Here is a 23276-nt window from a genome sequence, read left to right on the forward strand (position 1 = left end):
CCCTAAGCAATAAAACTAAGGTCCAAAGAAAACATTTAGCTTGAAAAAGGTTGAAAAATGTACCCTTGGAAAGACCACTGCTTACATGGGATTGTTCAACAAATTCCTGTTGTGTGAGGTTTGGCATATACTTTCTAAAAATATAAGCATCTGGGGAAACCAGACAAAGCCCAGGTCTTGGACCAAACGAGGCATGCAGCGTGAATCTGTTAGCGATTATATCCATAATGAAATATGTGCCCAAATTTAGCAGTACAAAACCCCCAATACAATATGAAAACACAGCGTGTACAGCCCTTACCATAAAATATAGCCAACAGCGAAGGTGCACACTGCAGCCAGTCCACAGCTCCTGCTGGGATACTGATGATGTGTTGTTCTCATCTCGATTAATACAAAGGGCAAAACTGTTGTATGCTGAAAAAAACAAAACAATGGGGGAAAACCAGGTGATACGAATGATTCTCACTACATTTCCATGCTAGTTCTACAATAAGAAACTTAATTACAAAAACCTGAAGACAAGTTCTTGATGGCCTAGACAGACAAGGTAAAATGGCTCTATAAAGTCAGTCAATAACCCCAATATTGTTGCTATAACATCCAATTGTTCAAGAGAGCAGAGGGAAACTGGGTGAGCAGAACGTGCTTTCCCTTTCGGCCAGGAGTGCAAGGCGGGTACTCAGTGACTAAAAACGGGATGTGGCATGAGGGACATGGGCCCCAGCCCCAGTTTAGCCTTGCAATCTTTGCCACTTCACAAACTTACTTTGACCATTCAAGTTAGGAGGCAATGCATGAGATTTTCAGAGACCCTAGGCACAAACGATGCCAAATAAATGAATACAAATGGAGGTATTTAATGCTTCTGAGAATTAGGTTTAAATGTATCTCAATCTGGGGACTTGAAAACAGGGGACATATTTTCAAATGATAGCCTCAATACCTCTGTTCCTCCATCTGTAAGACAGGAGCAATTATCTTCTTCGGAAAGGTGTTGTGAATCTTAATTTGTTAGTTGTTGTGCAAAATGGTTTTAGATCCCCAAATGAAACATATGAAAGCCAAAGCTGTAAAAACCATTTTCAGCCACTTGTCTTTATTTAGCTGTGAAAGTCCTTATTTTGTCATTTTTCCATACATATTTCCTACACTGCCCCTTCTGAGAAGGCCTGTTCATCCAATTAATGTCAGCGGCATGAAAAATTGCATCTAGCCTGCCCCCAACACTCGGCGTCTAGATTTCAGAGTGCTGGCAGGCATAAAAATATACATAAGCGAAGCACAAATGTGTCAGGAAATAAACCCCATCATTTCTCAATACACAGCTCACCTGAACCAGCATTTATTGGCGACTCCAGAAACGTACCCTGCCTTGCCACCGTGGGGACAAGTTATCACTGGTGTCTAAAGGGAATTACTTCATTTGAGAGCTTGGCCCTGGGGCTTGGTGTCACTGCAACTGTGAACTCTCCTGCCCAGTCCACAGGGAGGTCTGTAGGTGTAAGGATTGCCCTAAACCGGGTTCAATCCTTTCCCAGGTACTTGATCACCAACTGGAAAACACGGTTATGGCTTACGTTGGCCATGTTCTGCCATCGGATGTGCATGTGCAGTTCTCGGGGGAGCTGGAGGGCCGGATTTGCAGGTTTGCAATAATTATGCTGTAAATCCACAATGACTTTCACCAACGTGAAGGCAGGACAGACATGGAGTAGAAATATCCTTGTGTGGATAAAAGGTCCAAATGAGAAGAAACAGAGCAGGGTCTGAGCCTTTAACAGCTGCAGAGAAGGAAGAATTGTTTGAATGGGAAATGATAAGATAATGGAAATGCCTGGCTCAGAGATTTAACGTAATTTGAATCAGATAACTGCTCTGATTTTCAAGGCATTAGTAATTAATGACTAGCATTTGGAGAATGTCAGGTGGATAATACAGCAGTTAGGGGAGCTTTCAATTTCCTCATCTTTTAACAACTTGTTCCGCCCCCATCCCAGTATAAATCAGCATCAAGGGAATGCAAAGATGTTTTACATGTGGTCTGCAATAGAAGTGGCCACTAGTAGATACGAGGTCTATAAACTGCGCAGCACCTTCAGAGTCCATTAACAGGGACTGACAGCAAAGCAAGCCCTGGAGATTCACTTGTATGTCTTACATCTGTACGGAAAAGGTCTTCAGACAGAGATCAGCACCTCACTCTGCACAGGCCCCAAAGCAGGGTAGCTGGAAGCTGTGCAAACGCCTCCTGCCCTGCCTCCATAACCTCTTCAGAGAAAAAAACAGAGGACAACAGAGAATTTTAACTCCAAGCCCCACCCTTGATATTTCTAGAATGATGTACTCTTGTGATCCAGTCTCTCAGTCTTAACTCTTCACTATATGGATGACAGTTATAGAGCTTGTGAGCTCCATTTCTCAGTTGATATGTTTACTGATTTAGATACTGCTTGTTGATGCACTCTTCATTGATGATAACAACTCAACAGCTTGCCAATTAAAACGTAGTTAAAATAATTTCAGCAATCAACTCTTAATCTGGAGTTCTTTTCTCCTTTCCCTCCTCCCAGTTCCTGTGGTTATATAATAAAATAGGTCATTATTTTCCTAAATCCTCCCTTCTGCTTTTTTCTAAAGGTAAGGGGGGGGAGAAAGAGAATAACGAGCTGTATCACTGAAGAGTTTATGTACAAAATCATATCAAAGTACAGTGCAATTAAAAGCATAAGGAGAAAATCAGAGACGTGTGTCTTTAATCTTCCTCAGTTACAGCAAATGTCAATGCTAACTGCAAACACTGCAGTTTTACAAATCCAGAGTACGAACTTTGGTTTAAAATGTTCTAGTGAAACTGCCATTCTAAAAAGCTGTTTCAGATGCCTTACCCAAACTACAACCAAGACAAATTTTCCCTTTCCTACATTTCAGCCCCTCCAAAAACCTTAATTTAAAAACATGAAATTTTGTAGGCAGGGATACCTCTGTCAAACAGTGCCAATTAAAACTCTGGAACTATAAATACCAAATTTGAACCCGACTGGCACCTGGACTGAAGCCTAGTGAAGATGAGCAGGGGTCAAATGTGCTTGGAGTGGGATCCATCAGGGCTAGGAAAGCTGCAGGAGGCCAGAAATTTCATACCCGCTAATGTTTTTGCCACCTGATTCCTAAATAAACTTGGGCCAATGGGAATCTGAGGCTTAGAGAGAAAATAACATTGATGCTTCCTTGACCTGTTTGTTAAAGATCACGCTGTGCCGATCAAAGAATGCCCAGCTGGTATCTCTGGGACCGATCCCTTTTACTTACTGGCAGGCTGGAGGACAGCACAACATTTCTCACTGTGTTTGTCAAAGTATTTCCAGGGGCTTCCTTGAGTGAAGACTAAGGAATGAGGAAGTTCAAATAGCAAGGAGGTTTAAATGGCGAGGATGATTAGCTCCTGTAACAGCTTTCCAGTAATTGTTATTCTGCACCATTTAATGTCTTTAAGAAAAGGGCAAATTTATAATCAGAGTATAATGAATAGTATAGTATTATAATAGCAGTAAACTATGCTAGCACTGGTAATCAATGCTATATTGATATGTCACTTTTATTATGGACTAAGTATTTACAAGCAAAACTGCATTTTTACCTGGACAGCTTATTCTGCTCCCACTGAGGCCGGCTGCTCCTGTGAGACAGTTTTGCCTGTGTGACTGTGCTGACACTAGAGACTTGAGCTGAACAATGCTGTGGGTGCGTCAGGGAGCACCCTCTCCATCAGCTGGGAAGATGACACTTGCTACATGCGTGCCCTGCGGTGACTGCAGGCTCAGGGTAAGGGGTAGCCCCCAGCCCTGCCGGGGCAGCAGTAAGGGAGCTAACGAGCCCTATCGTTAGCAGGAGCTCTTGACTTGGGCTCTGTAACTATAACTTATCTACTTGCAAGAAAACGTACCCTGTCAGCTTCTCCCACCGCGACTGGGTGCTACCTGCCAAGATGTCCTCCCAGCCACAAACCCTTTTTACTCCAGAGTGCCAATGCAGTGACCCTTGGACCCACTTTTAACCCCGCTCTGAAGAAGCCATCTGCCAAGACTGCCTTGTGAGTTGAAGCATGGCTGTAAGCCCCCATTACCTGGCTGCAGCATTGCCCTGCTCAGATGCCTTGTGCCCCGTCGCTGTCTGTCCCTGCAGCAGGGAAGGGAGCTTTGACAGATCTTTATGCTTGCTAGGTCTGCTAGCAAGTGCTGGTCTCTGCAGAGCAGCAAGCTCCAATTTCCTGCCCATTTTGTGTCCACTACACAGGACTGGTTCCTGAGGTTCCATCATCTACAAGTGGGGAAGAAATCTGGCTTGCTGAATCTTCAACTGCTGGTAACAATGCATGAAAACAGAGAGAAACCAGCCCAAAGCATGGAGCTCGGGTGGAATTTGCAGGAAGATTATAATATGGGGAATTTGACCCAGAAAACACTTAGGAGACTGACTCCAAAGCAGCAGCCTCTGAGGGAAGCTGAATTAGCACACACTGCAAAAAAGCCACCCCGAGACCTGCAGGTGGATTAATTCCTAGAACCATTGCCATTGCTTCCTGAGAAAAACTCTGTTCATTAATGACTCTTTAAAAGATATTTTTAAAATACACACAACTTCCCACATGGTATGTATGTGCCTAATGACACCTGAGACTGGAAAATCACATTACAAATAGGCTGCACGTCTGTAATGTTGTCTTGACAATGTTGATGGAAGACTGTGCCTCTCTATTTTAGGTGTGTGCTGCAACAGGTAGTTGGAAAGAAAAGATTTTATGCAAATCAGGTACATTAAGAATGAGATCTGTTATAGTTTTTAGGCAAATTAAGTGCTCAGTCTTGAAAGCTTGATTATGTATTTTATCTTCCAACCAGAAAGCGCTGCTTTTTTTAACACTGTTTTCATCAGTACCTTGCTTGGCCTTTTCTCTTCCCTTACCTGTGTTTTAAGGGGAATGTTACAGCTTTCCAAAAGGTGCTAAAATGACAGCTTTGTCTATTGGTATCTTCTGTCCTTAGCATGAACATGGCAGTGCTATCTTCCCAAGTCACCCAGTCCTGATCTGCAGAGACTGTCCAGCACTACCTTTATGACAAAGAGTTCAGTCTAAAAAAGCATCTGCTTTCACAGATGACCAGTCAGTACAGAGAAGTTCCGCAGGGATGGTGAAAGTGTTTAGGGATCACGTAAATTGTGATTATAACTCCAACCAACCAACAGAAGACTGACTTGTTACCCAGTTTGTTCAGACTAAAAACTACAGGGTATAGGACATTCTAGTTCAACAGAAATACTGTGGACCTCTACTGAGAGGGCTTCAGTGTGACTTTCATCCCCTACTGTTAAGAGCCAGCAAAAGCCCAGTGACAAGAAAGGAGGCCTTGCAGATCTGATGTCACCAACGTTTTAACTGATAGACTGGGAGCCTTCTGGAAGTGCTGGTGCTCCTTGGAACAAGGAGGCTGCAGAGGGGTCTCCACCCACAGGACTTATGCAGCCCAGGACCTGGAGGGATGCATCTGCCACCTGAAGCTGCGTCCACATCGAAGCCTCTGCCCTGGTAGGGGCAGCTGCTCCAACATCTGCTGGGGAAACTGCCCTGCAGCACACTGCTGCTGTGCCCGAGACTTGCACCTGCATGAATTTGATGGAGGCCCCTTTCTTTGCACCCTGCTGCATCAGCTGCCGTGCAAACCGCTGTGTCTGCTGGCTGCTTCTGCTTTCTGTCTTTCTAAATTCCTCTCTAAAATCTAGTTTCCACCAGTAGGATGTTCCCCTTCACTTTTTTTCCTGAGCTCACAACCAGATTACGTGTTGTTAAACAGCTGCTGCATGTCAGAACGAGTGAAGCAACCTGTCTGCATCTCCTTCTAACCTCTCAGGGGTTTGTGCAGCACCTTGAGATTAAAGGCTTTACAGAAATGACCAGCAAAATGACCTATGCCCATTGCTCTTAATTTAAAATCACTACTGGTGTATTCACCTTAGAAACCAATACCAATAGGCCTAAAAATCCCTACAGTTGTAGCCAATGTCATTTGTAGAGTAATAGCAGTAATAAACCTGCGTTTTCCACACGCTCCTAGCAGAGTCGTGTGGAGAAACAGATCAGAAACTAGTAAAACAAGGGGCATGATTATGATTTACTCATTGAGAAACTTCTGACAAAGGAACAGCTGGCAAGAGAGTATTTACGTGTCATCTGAAGGATGATACCTTCCACCAAGGCAGCCTAATCCATAAAGAGAGCAGCAGGATGTCAGAGCTGGATACATAATAAATTGGAATCCTTGAGTGAGTCTGAGCCCTTCTGAGACTGAAAACGCTGGTAGCACTTTTCTTCTTACAAATGAGAAATTATGACTATTAACTGAGACACACTGATGCACAGGATGCACTCCAAGGCAGCCACAGACGGCTCGTTAATTGTTATTGTAGGGTGGAGGGAGGAAGAAGTATTGTATGATCTAAACAAAGACCAATACCCTATAACGCCACAAAACACACAAGAGCCAGACAGAACCATTTTCAATCAATATAAGAGTGTAGAGTTCCTTGAAAAGAAAATTAACACTTCTTCTTTAATGTTACCCTGTCTTTTCCTCTTTTCTGTAGATAAATGCAGAGGACATGGCATATCTGACTTAACAGGAATTGTGCCATTTTCTCCATCCATACCTAATGTTGGCAGGTTTGTTCTTGTTTCTGACACATGCAGTACATACTATATATTGAAATAGCACTGTCAATCTGATCTCACCCCTATGACTGTACTCGTGTCAGAGAGGTTATATATAGGTGTTTATCTATAGAATTTCCACAGTGCAAATCACTGAAGCACTTCAACACCTCAAAAGCGTTACTAAACATACCCTCACAGCTGCCTTGACCTGTAGGGACAGTATATCCTATCCCCATTTTGCAGGAGGGTAAGATGGAGACAGCATGCCTCACTCGAGGTTACTCAGGGTGGCTATGGAGGAATGGAGAACCACGTTGTATTCCTCAGTTCCATTTCTGGGTGTTAGCCTAAGATGAGCAAGCATGTATAGAGAAGTAACAAAAATTTGGTATGAAAGCCAAACTACTCATTCAGGTTTATAGCTCTGAGACATCTTGGCCCTTTCAGCGTCTCTCAGTTGCTACCTTGATTGACCCTCTGTCCCGGTTCCCCTCTGCTTTTGGAGGCTTCTTCAACTGCCTCCCTCTGAGCTGTCTGTCTCTCTCCCATCGCAGCTCCTGCTGCTTCAAGCTGCTTCCTTGCAGCTCCCATCCCTACCAGCCCAAGCAACCCCTCTGTGCCCTCCTGGCCCTGATTCCGCAGCTCCCAGGGCGACACATCCTCGCTTCTGTCTTGGCCGCTTTCAGTCACCACAGGTCTTCCCTTCATGTCCATCAGTATGTTTGGCAGCACAGGTAATGCCTTAACTTGATACATCAGAATCTTGGTCACTTGGACTTTAAAGAAGATGAAAGCAGAGATGGGATGGGACAGGACGCAGGACATATGGTATAGCAAAACCATCACCATGTTGCCAAATGGAACAGCACTGCTACATATTCAATCTTCTTTAACTTTGTATAATTCAATATAACTATTTTTAATGAATGTCATGTATCCAGATATCATTAAACACATGCAAAGTGCAATGTCATATAAGTCACCTCTCTGCTTTTGCTGGGATCCCTTAGCTAGACTTCCTATTTCTTCCGTGCTGTGCCCAAACTCCCCGGTCAGCTCCTGACAGCATGCACTGCACTACTGTTAGGACACTTTTAAAACATAAGAGAGTCAAGAAAGCCCAGGTTCTGTGCACTCAGCCCCAGCTGAGCAAACCCTGCGAACGCCAGTTCACTTTCAACCTTATTTTTGCCACAAAATCCTTAGAAAAAACACGCCACTAACAAGGTGGAACATACATGCACATATATCCTCATCAAGGATCACTCATTAACCACAATGTTATGCAAAGTGATTTTTCTGCATATTTTGTTCAGCTTATTTGCCTCTTGCCAGTTAAACCACTTGTCCTAGAATTTCTTAAACTACTATTTGCAAAAAAGTTTATCTAGGTAAAGAATACATTCTCGTCTCTTACAATTATCCTTAAAATCTATGTTTATACACACACACACTTATATGTACCACCAAGATGTAATTTTCATGAATGAATGTTGACTGTTTATGCAGGTCATGTTAAAACTGTGCTAGTAAAGTCATTGAGCCTCATGTATTCCTAGCACAAAAAAATCACTAAAGAAAGCTTGCAGATGTATTTTAGCAATGGTTTAAACCAATTTTACTCACGTGGAAGCCAGCATTCCTCTCCTTGAAAAGCCAGCTCCTTCCATATCACAAGACTAATTGCACAGGCCTCAAAAGGATAAAATAATTTATATCAACACGTTTTCTAAATCTCTTTAACTGACTTGAAAATTTTATCTGTACATAAAATGGCCATGTTAAATTCTAATATCTGGCAGTCTCCCAGGGCTAGCACTAAGGCTTCCACAGCAGGGTATTTTTGGCTTCATGATAGCCAAAGTATTCTCTTTCCAACCTGAAGACATTGGACTCTGAATCTGTCACTGGTCCAGGACTGAATATTGCTTGTCCTGGGGTTTGGGCCAGTGTAATTTGGGGAAAGAAATTCCACATTTGGGAAAATCAAGAAACCATTATTTGGCAGTTTCTTTTTCAAATGGTGGCTCTTTGATGCTATTCGGAAATTTAAAATCTTGGAAGTGGTTACTGAGGAGGTGGATTTATTGGGTGTTGTGCAGGTGTGGTAGCCAAAGGTCAAACTTTGGTCTATCACATGGTGACTGCAACTATCTGCAATTTGGTTCAAACAATTTAGCTCACAAGACATTGTCATTATCTTTATTTAATTATTTATTTATATGATACAGGCAAACTCCCTTAATAAATAACTCTAGAGGACATAACCTCCTAAGATTTTTTGTTCTCACATTACAGAAAGCAGTAGCAGACTAACGTGAGCATAGTCTCTTTACTGCACCCAGCAATCCGTCAGTAACTGGTTTTTCATGACGTGAATTGCCCTGCCTCTTCTAAATAGCGTGTACTCCACTGCGAGGCAGAGGTGCATGAGGGAAGAGCTTCTCAAGCAACAGTGGCATGTGCCCCTGGCCGAAGAGCTGCACTAGCATCTGCTCCACATTCCTCCGGCCTGTGCAATGGTGCTGGGCTAAGCTGTGCGGCGGCAGCTGGACGCTGGTAGCTGCTGCAGAGTGACCTGATGACCAGTGATAAGCTGTGGCCGGGCACCAAAGCAGCTCTCAGCTCTGCACTCGGCTTTGCTGACAGCACCTGCTGCAGTCAAAACATGCTGCTGGTCTTGCACTCTGTGCTCAGGATGCAGAAGCCAGGCCAAGGAAGGGTCTAGAGATACCACAAGATTAGTAAGTCCAGGAGTGATGTGCTTTCAGGGGGTAAAGCCCTAGCATGTGCTGAAGTGCAGGAAAAGAGAGTATGTGGTAGGGGTGCAGGGAAGGCAGGAGGCATGGGCTGGGGTCCTGAATTTGTTGAGGGGCAGATAGGGCAGCAGGTATGGTTGGTAAACTTGCTGAAGGCGAAAATGAGTTTGTGCAGGAAGGCAGGAGAAGAGACAGAGGTGCAGCCCTGTTTGTGTGTCTCCTAGAGCTGCTTCTCCTCTGCAAAGAAGGTACAACAAGCCTGGGGAGGATCCTGAACTAAGGTCTTCTGTTGCAAAAACACACTGACATTCTCTGCTTGTTTTACCCACTATATGACATACTTTATTTAGGAGAATCACTCTGCTTCAAATGCAATTAGTTCTAAATGCTATTGTTCATGTTAAAACAATTGTTATTTTGATTGATGGTAAAAACCTACACACCATAGTAAAGGAAGCAATGTCGGACAGAAAGACATTACAAAATCTATAACCTGACCCTCTAAAACCTGACTTGAACCATCAGATTTGACTTATGAGACTAGTTACAATAGTGCTTCATGCAAAAAGCATCAGGTTAATGCTGGATCAGGCAAAGTTGCCAAACACACCCTGGCATAATTAATCAAGAATATTTCAAAAACAGATCGCCTCCAAGAGGTTATTGATTTCCTGTCACGACACGTTTTCCTCATGAGGTGCTACAATGCTATGTATCTGAGATGTGCTGGCGTGCATTTTTCAGTGACTAAGCCTTGATCTATCTTCCTGGATCCCTGCCACTGGTGCACTGACATCTGCAACTACTCATGTTTGACAGCCTCATGCATGAGCTATGTGGCTTCCAACTTGGATGGGATTAGTTTAGGAGACTTTCTGAATACTTCAAATGTAATTGAAAGCAGATAAATACAAGGGTCTCAAGAGGGTGGCATACTTTTTACAAATGGAATCATATTAAATCACGTGTATACATGCTTAGACTGAGAAAGATCTCAGTGTTAACTAGTATAGTGTACAAGAAAGTGTTTGCCCTTGTTCTTAAATACATATGAATCCTGATAATGTCACATCTTTCTAAAATCCAAATATGCTGCATGGATAAAGTATGGTTTAGACAAGCATGAAAAGGTACACAGTTGGGGAGAAGGGTGGGGGAAGAGGAACGTATTTGGAGACTGGCAGGTGTTTTGCCTTTCATCCATGCTTGAACTAAGGCATTCATGTCTTCTGTGAACCATTCCTGCTAAGTGATGACAGCTGAAGACTATACATCGTGTAACTCAAGATTATACTGTTATAGTGTCAAATATCAGCAAATACGAAATAGTGTTTTCTTTCAGAGAAAAAATTCAACCACATTCCTTACAAAGAACACATTTCTATTTACCTGTTTTTCTTGGTAAATGTGGACACTGATGTCATAATCTGTAAACGTATTTCTGAACACATTTACTGAATACTGTAAAATAGAGGATGTAAATAAAACTGATGTTACCACTGCTGTACAGAGTTTACCTTTCACATTTCCTTACTTTTTTAGACTTCGAACCCTGCAAACATAAGTAATCTTGCTTTAACACAGGTAATGCAGAGCTCGATAAATCTTTTAATGGGAAATGGCCTGCTATTTCCTGCTGTCAAATACCTGTTTGAGGATTGCAGTAATGCGCAATATATGAGCATCACAAGAGGACAGCGATACTGAACATATGTGATATCAAAGGGTTCCAAGATGATCAGGTTGCAGTAGCTGTGATACCCATAGTATTAAAGCTATGGGCTTCTCTGGGTTGTCTGGCAGAGTCTGGCCTGATTTTTTTTGTCCACCTTAACCTTGACATGCCTGTCTCTGCTTCCCTCAATAACAGCTCTGTCCCCAGCCAGGCTGATCTCACTGAGCTATTACCTGCATGGCTTTTCTATTTCAGATGTGAAAAAGGAAGAAGAGATGGAGATGGGATGTGATTCTTCTTACCACATGGTAGCATTTTTCCTAGCAAGGGGGGGGGAGCAGAACTGTCGCATGTGTAAGGTCAGTGGTTCCTGCGAGAGCAGTAGGTGAGCAGAAGGGTTGCAATGGGATGAGCGGTCTCATGTCTCATGCTCTGAAGAACCCTGGAGGAAGGTGGGCTTCTTACTCGGCCTGGTGTTTCAGCTCCTGTCATGGAATAAACTCCTCAAGGACCTCTGCTCCAGTCTCCCAGCAACAGAAATCAGCTCAGGTCCAAAGTAGTTAATATGAGGTACCCCTTGGTCTCCTTCCCAGGACCCTGCTAAATGTGGTCTGAGAAGTTCATCAGTTTGGTGATACTTGTAGTATCATAATGCATTTTTCTGGTACTAGAAAACTTACCTGTATTCCCCTATTGCCACAGAGATTCATGAGAGAACTTCCTTTGCAGCACCTGCTTATAAAGCTGTACAATCAGTCATCTGTAAAGTTTTGCCATGTATCCTTCAGCTGGTGTGATCTCTTCTGTGCTGGGGGATGGATGCTAGTATTGGGACTGTGATGATCCACACATGCAAATGGTTTGTGACACTTTTTCTTTAAACGTAAAAAATCTCTTTTTTAACTGTGAGGGTGATCAAACACTGAAAGCGGTTGCCCAGAGAGGCTGTAGAGTCTCCATCCTTGGCAATATTCAAAACCCGACTGGACAGTGTCCTAGGCCACTGGCTCTAGATGACCCTGCTTGAGCAGGGGGGCTGGACAAGAGATCTCCATGGGTGCATTCCCACCTCAGCGACTCTGTGATTCTAAGATCCTATGTCCCTAATTGTCTGGCTGTTACGGTCACTGGCCTTTATATCCAGTCTTGTCAGTCCTTGGTACCTCTTCTTCCATCTCACCTCCCTGGCCAAGGCTGGGTCTGTAAAAAGTTGCTGCATTTTGTACATGGTATTTGATACAATCCTCTTGGTTCTCTGGGGTGAGAGCAGAAATGGAGAACTGAACCACCCTGACCTGCAGCATTTCCACCCTGTGCACTGCAGAAATCTCTTCTTGTTCAGACTCTCAGAGTACCTTCTCAATAGTCCTGTAACTGTCACTGTTTTGCAGCTGAGGAACAGAGAGACGACAGGAAGCCCCGGTTGTACATGTGGTTTCCTCATTGTTAATGATCCCATTGTGTGTGAATGTGTGTTTGAGGTCAAAGATTATGGAAATGCCTTTCAGGTGGGAACAGACTGGCCAGTCACTAGACACGTTTCACATTAGCTATAACATTGTTCTGTTGCAACAAGAATACTCAGGCTGACTACACGAATTCCAGAGTAAGCCCTTACAAACAAGGAAGATCACTACAAATGTGTAATTGAAGAGGGATAACCGTGATTCTGAGCTGACAGACCTTATACTGGAGAATGGCATCTGTTGGGAAGGGAAAAATGCACATATAATTAAGAGCACTCCAGCTCCACAGCAGTAACATCTTCCACTGGGAGGGGGCAATTAGGATAACTGCATTGCTAAGGGAAAGACCAGAGAACTGCCTCAAGTGCACCCAGCTGGAGTGCAGGTGCTGCAGCCAGGACGGCGGGCTACGTGGGCACAGGAAGCTGGACGAGAGAAGGAGACCTCTTCAAAACGGCACGTTAGCTGAGAAAGGATAGTTAGGGCCTCCATCTCCAGAACTGGAGCTGCAACCACCTCAGCTGCACTGGCTGAAAGACAGACTTGCTCAGATTTGGGTCTGTGCCAAGCCAGGACAACAAGGTATGAGGAGCCCACGATGGGGACAGCAAGGACGGCAGCTACTCTCCCAGGCCTGAGAAGGAGGAATGGATTAAGAGCATTGCAAAGGCATGCCAGAATGAGAAGAGACTTACCAAATACTGTTGTTTTATTCATCATGGGCTTCCCCATGGTATTTTTTTTCTCCACCAATAAGGCTGTCTGTGCTATAAGCCCCTGTAGCCGCCGCTAGCAAGCAGTTAAGCACTGCTGCTTGGGGGCATGCATGTGTGGAATTCACTTCTGCAAGTTTCTAGGCGGCGTCTTGTGCCAGTGTTATTTTCAGCAAGAATACCTCAGTGATCGAACCTGGCCTGTTTGACTGGCAGCAGCGCTGGGTAGAGAGGGTACATAGTGTACACCCACACCAGACTTCACGCTCGGCCCTCTTGTTTCTCCTCTGCTGCTGCTGCTGTAGCGCATTCTTAGTGGGTTACTAAACTTTGTATTGGCATTTCTGCAGAAGGTACCTGGCAGTAGACTGGTATTCTAATTGCTTAACCTATTGGCCTACCTCGTTTAGGAGTCGCCTTTATCCCTACAACCAACTTCTTAATGCACTCCACTATTGAACATAATCAAAACATAAGGAAAAGCTTGCCATACTGATGAAATGCTAAGACCAGTGGAACTACTATAAAAAGACTTGAAACTGTATTATGGTCCTTTGACAAACCCTAAACTTTAAACCCATTCTCCCTAGTACATTCTCCAGTGCGTGACGCTGGTTTCTCATCTCAGGATTATCAGTTGCCATTTTGCTGCAATAAAAGAAGAGCCAAACAAAACCAAACCCCAAGACTTTTTAGTAAACTGAGACGACAAGTATATTAGGAGACCCTAGATAACCCTCAGTCACTATGGGATCAGCAGGGATTACCTCAGCGTAATTCCTTGTGATGGTGGTATATCATTAGTCTTATTAATAATTAAAATAACTTCTGTCAGTATGCTTTACAAAAACTCCAGTTAACCCTTGCAACACTTCTGTAAGATGGGAAAGAAAAAAAAAAAATCACTTTATCAGTGAAGAAATGCACATGAAGAAAGAAAAAACATCGTCTAAACCAAGGTGATAGGCAATCAGTGATTGATTTTGTACTAGAATGGGGGTGTTGGTGATGCCTTCGACTGGGCTCAGCCCACATCACCACACTGCTCCCCTGTCAGGAGGTCAAAGTCAGAAAAGTCCTGGTGGAAAGTCCACAGCTACTTAAGGGCTTGAATGTACTGACCTCAAACATTCATAGCAGCGGGAGAAGAAAATCGTGTGGATAAACCCAACTGTTTAGGCACCCAATCAAAGCAGATTATTTCAAAACTTTTTATTAAATGTGAGCCCATCTGCCTCGCTAAATGTCAGTGTAGACATGCTAAAGGAAACAAAAAAAGGACAGAAGAATACTTGGGCTGTAGCCTGTGAAATTTATTCTTGTCTCACCCTTCTCTGCTGGTGAAAGCAGAGAGCAACTGGGGGCTTAAAACTAATGGACTTCAGCTTCAGGGCAACTTTAGACAGGGTCCATGAATGTGAGCCCAGGATTAGCAGTATGCATCCCAGTGACTCATATGGTCAAGATTCAAGGATTCATGGCATGCCTTCAGCAAAGCCTATCTTGGGAAGCAGAAAGGATGCAGTAGTAGGTTAGGGAGCCAGGAACATCACAATAATATTTGGGAAGGAGTTCCTGTACTGTTTCCAATCTCCCCTTCCCAGGAAAAGTCACAGCACATTCAGGAATAACCACAGGGCTAAAGAAGCTAATAGAAAGTGCATTTTGGTCGCCTCCTCCAGTCTGCCTTCAGATGTGATCCAGGGGCTGAAATGACTCTAGCAATGTTAGTGGATGACCTCATGGAGGCTATGGACATACTACAAACCTCTATGCCACAACCACTGTCTGAACAAATACTCACTCCATCTCTCCCACACAACAGCTGAGAAACTGGCCAACACCAACCAGCCTCTAGCACTCCTGTAAAGGAGGCAAGCACTGTCTGTGTTTTAAAAGAACTGAGTTATCAAAACGGTAAGTTATTTGCACACAGTACGTAAGTGGCAGCACTAAGAACTGTGCCTTCAGGAAACCTTCTCTACTGATCCTTCTCCTCTACTGGTAGCCGAGACACAAGCTCCTTCCCCCAGGCAGAAGGTTCTCCCTTCATGCCAGGGAGAACGAGCTGGCGGTGGGGCACGAGCGCTCTCCCAGCTGAGCCCCGCTCCGTGGCTGGGTGCTGGTGACCAGGTAACGTTGCAACTGCTTCCTTTGCCCAAGCAGGACTCAAGGAGCGTTCTCTCTGCTATACTCCCCTCAGTGTACTTTACAGATGATGGCATGTTTTGGCCAAAAAGCGGAGAGGCCTTCTCACTCTGCATCTGGGAGAGGTAAACAGCTCCTCTAACCAGAAAATCCTTGTCTGAGAGATGAGAATTGCAGGTAAGGTATTGAATCAATTGTTTACAGCTGCTTTTGTGGGGGAAGGGTTAATACAAATATCTTTTATTTTTGAGAAATGAAATCAGTGTGGACATAGGCTTTCCTTTTCTTTTTATCTTGAAAGAAAAAAACCCACAATTCTAGTCTTTCCCCTGAAAAATAAAAAAATAATTCAAGTATTTATTTGATTCAATCTGAAAAGCCATTTTTCATTAAAAAGTAGTCTGAATTTAATATGTGACCAGCTCTGGTGCTAAAGTAATTGACCAATGATGTTGAAAAAATGTCCCAATGCCTACTAGAATTCCTTTGTGAAGAACAGATGCATCTAATGGGACTGAAATATAGCTGAAATAGGAGAAATTATTTTGAAGATCTTGTTAAGTCATTTTTCATCAAGGATGTTAGCACTCTATTTGTCAAAGCATTCGGAAAGCTCCTTAATTCTGCTGGACTCACTGCTAATGCTGCTTCCTAGGTCGGGACAGTAATAATCTCCCATTTAATAGGAAGCCACATTCTTTAATTTTGGGTGAGGATTTGCAAATGGCAGTCTATTCATTCATTTATCAATTCCAGATGCATTAAATAGTCTTTCAAACTGAAAGTGGGGAAAGAAAAATTAGATTAATTGTAATATGGCAACAGTCTTCAGTATATTATGCAGTGCTTTCTGCCCTCTAAGGCCTCCTAAATCACTTCAACTACCATTTTGGTGCCTTGGTTGTACTGAGAGCCGGGAAACCTCCAGCCCTCACTTCATTTGGGATGAGCCACCACCACCTGAAGTGTTCTTTGTCTTCCTACCTTTCACTTGTCTTTTCTCTATAAAATCCCTCTTTCCCTTTCTACTTCCAGCCTCACATTGCCTGGATGCTGCTCTGCTCCTCCATTCCCTCTCCACTCGTGCTGTGTGGTGTGAAGACGGGTGTCAACAAGGGCTTCAGCAGTGGATGTCCTGTCCTGCTTTTGGTAGGGAAGAATTCCCTGCCCTGTCCTTTCTTTCTTTATGCTCTATTCCAGTACCAGACACAAGAGAAACTACTGCTTCATTCATAGCCACAGTGAGAGGCAGGCTTTCTAGAAAGTGCAGCTATGAAGTCCTCCAAGGACGATAGCTCATGGAAGTTGGAGAAAAAGCATTCTTGGTTAAGGATGCTCAAGTTTAAAATGTGGAGTGGGAGGAAAATAAATGAACCACATCACTGGTATTTTTAACACTGTGAAAAGCAGTATTTTCCCAGTCTTGCAAGGACAGAAGAAAAAGGACACAGTGGCAAAACCCAAACCAATGGAGCACCCAAAGCTCAGGGAACATAAAGGGTGGAAGCAAAGTGCAGAAGCCACTGGAGACAATGCATTGCACATCCAAAGTGCCAGTTCTTGCTATTAATATGGTGCAAACTATTTATGCTCCCTTCTTACTTCTCAGTGAGAGATGGGCAACTTACCTTGCATCTCAAGCGGGCATGTGCGAGGCAAAAGCATACAGATAGACATAACAGAGCAGATGGAGAACGTATGAGTCAAAGCACACTCTGTAAACATGTATTACAGAAGAGGATAGGTGGAAGAAGACTATTTTTTTTATTAAGTGCTCTCAGCGTTTCCTTAGGAGCCTACTCTCTTAGTATAAGGAAAGAGTCCTTCTTGTAAGGAACTGAAAAATATTTGTTTTACTGATTGCTTTGGTAGAGCTGTAAGTTTTGGGAATCTGAGCTGTAAGATGAAAGCTCAGCACTGATAATGATATTTGCATAGATGTATGTAACTTAGCCTGGAGGCTGACACAGGCTGAATATGTAACATACAAGCTGTATGTTTCAAAGCTGTATGATACACAGCTTTCCAACGCTTTCTCATTTCCATTTCACTTCTTCATTCTTTTTTAATTTCTTTTTTAAGAAAGAATGAAAGATGAAGAAATTCTCTGGATATCACTTCTTTTTTGCATTTGCTGACATAAGAAAGGGAAAATCATGGGTAGAGGGCTGAAATGGGAGGAAGAAAACCCATAATGGTAAAAATCCAAACCACTGAAGGTAAGTTTTGGTTAAAAAAAAGTTTTAAACCCATTTCATTTATGAAAAATAAGGTTCTAGCTAAAGACAATGGTTTACTTTTTGTTGCTGTTTTTACTTTTAATTATTCTATTCAGCTTTTGATACCTTCCAACTATAGACTACTAATCAGTACAAAATTTTAAAATTCATCATGTTACATAATGCACTTTAATAATGACCATACATAGATACATTAGTATATCTTGTATATATAAAACTCCTACCATTTTACAACTAAGATATCAGCAATCTTAAAATGTCACACACCTGCAAAATAACCTATATTTTTGATTTCACCACAAGCATTTATGTATGAGAGCCACATGGATCTTCTTCAGATCCTGATAAGGAATTTTGGTTTCTAGAGGCACATCACCTCTTTATAATATTTTCAGAAAGAAATCTGCTGTAAGTTTCTATTAAAGCCTACATGCAACCACCCAGTAAATACATGTGTCTCCTTGCAGGTCAGTTATTCTCAAGGTTTCCAGCCAAAGATGAAATCCTGTAAGATTCACTCTCCTTTCCCTCCTCTCTCCTTGTCATGTTTGAATTCTGACGTTTCCTTGCTGAAAGGACGAGTTAACTCAGAGGCAATGTTGCTATATTTTACCTGCCTAAAGAATGGCCAGCAAGGAGGGCCTGCTTTATTTCCCTCAAAGCTGTGTTGCATTGATAGATGACTCTTACAGTCCACATAGAAATGGAAATGATGTTGCCACTTCTGTGTCTCAAATAATCTTTTCCACAATGACTGCATTACCTAAAACCACTTTGATAACCTTGGTGCAGTTTATATATACAAGAGAAATTAGCATAACCAGTGTTTTTTGCCAAATGTTATCTTTTAACACTTCCTTCTATGAATCCTAAACCACTTTTTGTTATTCATCTCACTAACCATTCATGGATGAATGGCAATTGCTGAATGTCTTAGAAACAACACCTTGAAAATGTCATTCAAATCAATTTTTCAACAGCATGAAGGGCTAGGAGGTAATTCACACTTCTTTTATAATAATATTCTATAAGAAGTACTGTAGTCATCTGCCTTCCCGCCACCCCCTCCAAAAGGAAAGGATTATAAATTGACTCTGATTTAGTGCAACCAAATGTACCAGGCAGAGAAAAACACTGCAGACAGAATATGCTATTAAGACTGGGAAATTATGAGAAAAGCCACCTCCATCATTGCCCCAAAACTAACCTGTTCCCCCTCAGTTAAGCAAAAGCACGGGAGAATAATTCTGCAAGGCTGAATTTTGCTCCTGTAAAGAGCAATTTATCCACAGCGAGCAACTCCAGAAGCATCCAAGCCCAGCATCTTGACCACTGCCTCCTTCTACTGAGGGGGGCTCAGAACCCCTCTTTAGTCTCTTAAATATCAGCTACTTATTAACACCCGTGGGCTCCTTCTTCCTGAAGTGGCGTATACAGCTTAGGGGTTCACTGAACCTCTCTCCCCTGATCCTCAGATGTCAAGACAGCATTATTCCAGCATTTGCTCATATACAACTCTGCCACATATGTAAACCTAGCAGCAGTTCAAGCCCTAAAGCTGCAACAGAAGGGCCTGAGACCCTGTGGCTAAAAGACTGTTTCATCCTTTCCAAGGGGCAGCCGATGAATGTGGAGATACCAGCTACGAAGGTCATGCCACAAGATCTGTCCTCCATCTGACATTTGAAACCAGTTTCTGCTGTTGGCACCACATCCACAAATCACCCTAAACCAAAGCAACAGCAGATTTGAACCACAGCTGAGGAATGCCAGAAGCAACCAAACCCAAACCACCTCTTTTCAAAGTCTGCCTGTATTACTGACAGCGGATGTAAAAAAGCACCACCACCGCTATTACTAAGCTAATATCCTTGGGATATTCTACGTACACAGAGTAAGACTAAGCCAAAGGAATAAAAAAAAGAGGGGGAAATATTGCCTCTTTCCTCTAATCAGATATGCAGACCAGGCATCTTCCGGTAAGTCAGTTCCTTTCAGGCAAAACATCTGATAAATCTTACAGTTAAGGGTAGACCCACTTTTTAGCATGACATTTGAACCTAAGCTCATTGCTTCTGGTGACTTCATATGAAGGATGTTGGCACCACACAGTCAAGGACACCGTAGCTGAAACTCCTCTCAAGGTGGATGCTGCATAATCTCTCTCATTTGATGCAGAGAAGTGCATGCACTTGTCGTACACCTCAGCCTTACATGGCTGCTGCGGAGGCTGCAAATATTCTGCCTTTTTTAGGGCCTTCTCCAGTTCTCCTGGTCAGAACAGGTTAATGCTCTTTCAGTCTGACCAGCGCCTCACATAGGGAAAGATTTCTCTTCCATCACACCTGGAAGCAACAAAGCTGACTTGCAGGCCAGAAAAAAACCCAACCCGTTTCAATCCTTCTGGTTTTCAGCACATTCCAGGACAATTCCCACAGTCTCCATCATGGGGCAGAGAAGCTCATCTCATGCTCACCTGGTAAGATACCCTCTTCCCCATAGCTCATCTGCAAGCACTGCTGAGCATGATGGCCACTCTGTGCGGCACCTCCAGCACGGTGGATGAAATACCCAGAGAGAGAAGGGGACCTTCTATGGTGCCTAGTTTCTGGGCAGGCCCAAACAGGTCTCTCAGGTAGGTCAGGGAAGCTTCAGAGACTGCCCAGTCTGAAAGTAAAGCTACGATGTCTCAGGAATAATTTTTAAAGCAAATACCTCATGTTGTTTACAGGTTTGGACCTTCCCATTTTTAAAGTAGTTGAAGATTTAACTTCCCCGTGGTGCTCCCTAGCAGCGCTGCAGCTGCTGAGCTGCTTGCGCGTTGTCTGTCTGTCCCATGGGAGAACATTTCCTGTTAAAAGAATTTTTGGCGCGGCTGCTTCATTCTGCGCAGGGAGCAGAAAGTCGATGCACAGATTAGCAATCGATTTTCTAAGAAGTACCCCACAAATCAGGTCTCCTCTCTCTGTTTGCCTTCACATTTCTGCTGGAGCCTCTATAATTAATTTAAACAGATACAAGCACTTCTCCTCCTCTCCTTTTTGATGCGAGCTGTTTCAACAGACTGTGCAGCGAAGCTGCAGCAATTCAAAGGCTTCCGCTCCCTGCGCAGAAGGGAGCAGCTGCAGGAACAGCTCTTTAAAGAGGAAATGGCACCCAATGGGACTGGCAGGCGGCTCCAAGCTGAGCTCAAACAGCCCCCAAAGTCCTTGGGAGCATCTGAGGACATCAAAAGAGGAAAGATCTAGGCTGGGAGAAGCCTGAAGAATTAATTTAAAAGACTTTCCCCCATCCCTGGAGCTTTCTTCTATGTAAGCAGCAGGGTCTGAGGGGAAGAGTCTCCCTCACATTTGGCTTAGATGATCCTACTCATATTGAAAGGCTGGAAATACAGGGATGAACACAAGGGGCAGCTGCATTCCTGGTTTATTTGTTAAACTATAAATTATAAATATGTATATAAACACAAACATATATATAAAAATTGTATTCCTGTATACTATTAAAAAGCTACTGTATTTCTATTAATATAAATAAATATACTACCATATTTCAAAGTTACCATAAACCACTCACAGGGCTTCATGCATGTTTAACTGGTTAACTGATGGACTCACTAAAGTGATTTATCTCAACTAAACTGTATTTTTTTTATGATGATTGCAAATAAATTCCTCTGTTATTTACAGCACAGGACACACTTTCTGACTATCCTATTTAAGTGTTTTATAGCAAATTCAATAGGCAAAATAAAGAAATCTGTTTCATATATATGAATTTGTGCACAGGTACATACATACCCTCTCTGTTCCCAAAGTGTATAACATCACTGACTTATGGCTGAACTTTGTAACTGATGGAAATTTCTAGTCCTGATTTAACAGGCTTCAGACCTAATGGGAACATATCCAGTGAAGCCCTATGGCCTGTGCTGCTCCTGCAGGACCACCCCAGCTGAGGGGTAGTTTAAACAGCATTCAGTTTTTAGTGGCAGGCCCACAACAGTATTAGACCAAATGCATGTTATTTTCTGAAAGCGGCATGCTTCCTTAATTACTTATGCATAAATAGATGCCATTTTACTACACTCTGCTACTGCGCGTAACCAACATGTCGTCTAGAAAAAGAACTGACACAACACATCCTGCAAATGCCTCCTCTTTGTCAGATTGCACTAATTACATACCCACCACAAACTTCTCCATCTTAGTCCTCCTAACTGGCAAATTCTGCCTTTTCCCATCAATTTCACACTGTTCGTCTCTTCACTTTTGAATTTTGCTTTTGGAAGAATTTGGGTACATGGACACACAAACCTGAGTTAAGCAGTTCACAGACCTACTGTGCATGCCTATTTATGCCCACACTTCTGCACTTCTACTGGCAGAGATGCAGAAAGCCTTTTTTCTGAGACCATGCCGAGTTTGGCAGGACAACCCTGCACCCTGGCAGGAACTGCCCTCAAACAATTTTGCTCTATAAACATCTTTGCTTTGCTATCAGCGTTATGCCCCATTGTTCTGATATTGCCTAGCACATTATGATATAGCACTATATTGTGACTACTTTATTTTACATTGCAATGAACTGACTAATGAACGTCATCAAAAACACTTCACTTTTCCTAAGCATATAGGCTGCTTAACTGAATTACTAAATTATGTGGAAAAATAATACAGAGAACTAAGATGAGATCAGTGGAATAATTCTCATTTGCACTTCTCGCTGAAGTGCAAGGTTTGCTGATACTTCTTGACACGTCACATCTTAGTTGTATTTTCGATGTCTGACAGGGTCAACTGTTGAGAGACAAAAACTCCACAGCCAGTTGTTTATACTTCTGACAGCAAAATTAAAATGCAGAGCAGGAAATAAACTAAAATGGTCTCATACTTCAATGGAATATAAACATTCTGCTTAATTAGGTCACTAAGCATATGTTTGTTTACTTGGATATTTCCTCTCTGGCAGTTCATCTCTGGGTAACACAACTACCTCACTAGAGAAAGTGGAATTCCCATGGCAGATATCATGAAGTCGGTAATTTTGGGGGGAGAAAAGTATGTTTATTAACACTATTTCAAGTACCTCATAATGAAGAGAGCTAGAGTACGAGGGCAATACATGGCTCACTGGCTTCTATGTCAGCTTGGTGCCTGTACAAAGGACAGCAAAGCCAAGAAGGAGCTGGTTATAGCTCTCTGAATTTCTGCCTGTCCTTGATTTACCTTCTTAGCTGATTGTAATGCAGAGAAGGCTGTAGGAGCTAGTGATGCCTATTCCATACATATGGAAAATCTTCCCATGTTGCAAACCAAGAGGCACAAGCAATATTGCCGCCTACATGCATCTCAATCACTACATAATTTTTTTTTGGAAGGCCTGGAGGGGAGAAACTTGAAAGTCTTGTGCTGTTCCCCAGAAACTGACCAGGGAATTAGAAAATAATTACAGCTTTTAAAGAATTCAGTGCAGTTGATCTGAAGAGAAATGGTACCAGCAGCTTGGAGTGTTGGTCTGAGTTCAGAGTGACCCTCTCCCTAAAGCTGGCTAGAAGCAAATTCAG

At 42.9% G+C, this 23276-nt stretch overlaps 1 protein-coding gene across 1 annotated transcript in view; it reads right to left on the minus strand.

The window, feature by feature from the left end:
• Positions 1–23276, minus strand: part of AIG1 (androgen induced 1) — a 132971-nt gene that overhangs the window by 13378 nt on the left and 96317 nt on the right. The window contains exon 4 of the mRNA XM_064447135.1: positions 302–417. Within this exon, the coding sequence (XP_064303205.1) occupies positions 302–417 (116 nt within the window). The remainder of the gene's footprint in view (positions 1–301; positions 418–23276) is intronic.

This window comes from Phalacrocorax carbo, chromosome 3 (assembly GCF_963921805.1).
Source record: "Phalacrocorax carbo chromosome 3, bPhaCar2.1, whole genome shotgun sequence".
In the NCBI taxonomy this organism is placed as follows: domain Eukaryota; kingdom Metazoa; phylum Chordata; class Aves; order Suliformes; family Phalacrocoracidae; genus Phalacrocorax; species Phalacrocorax carbo.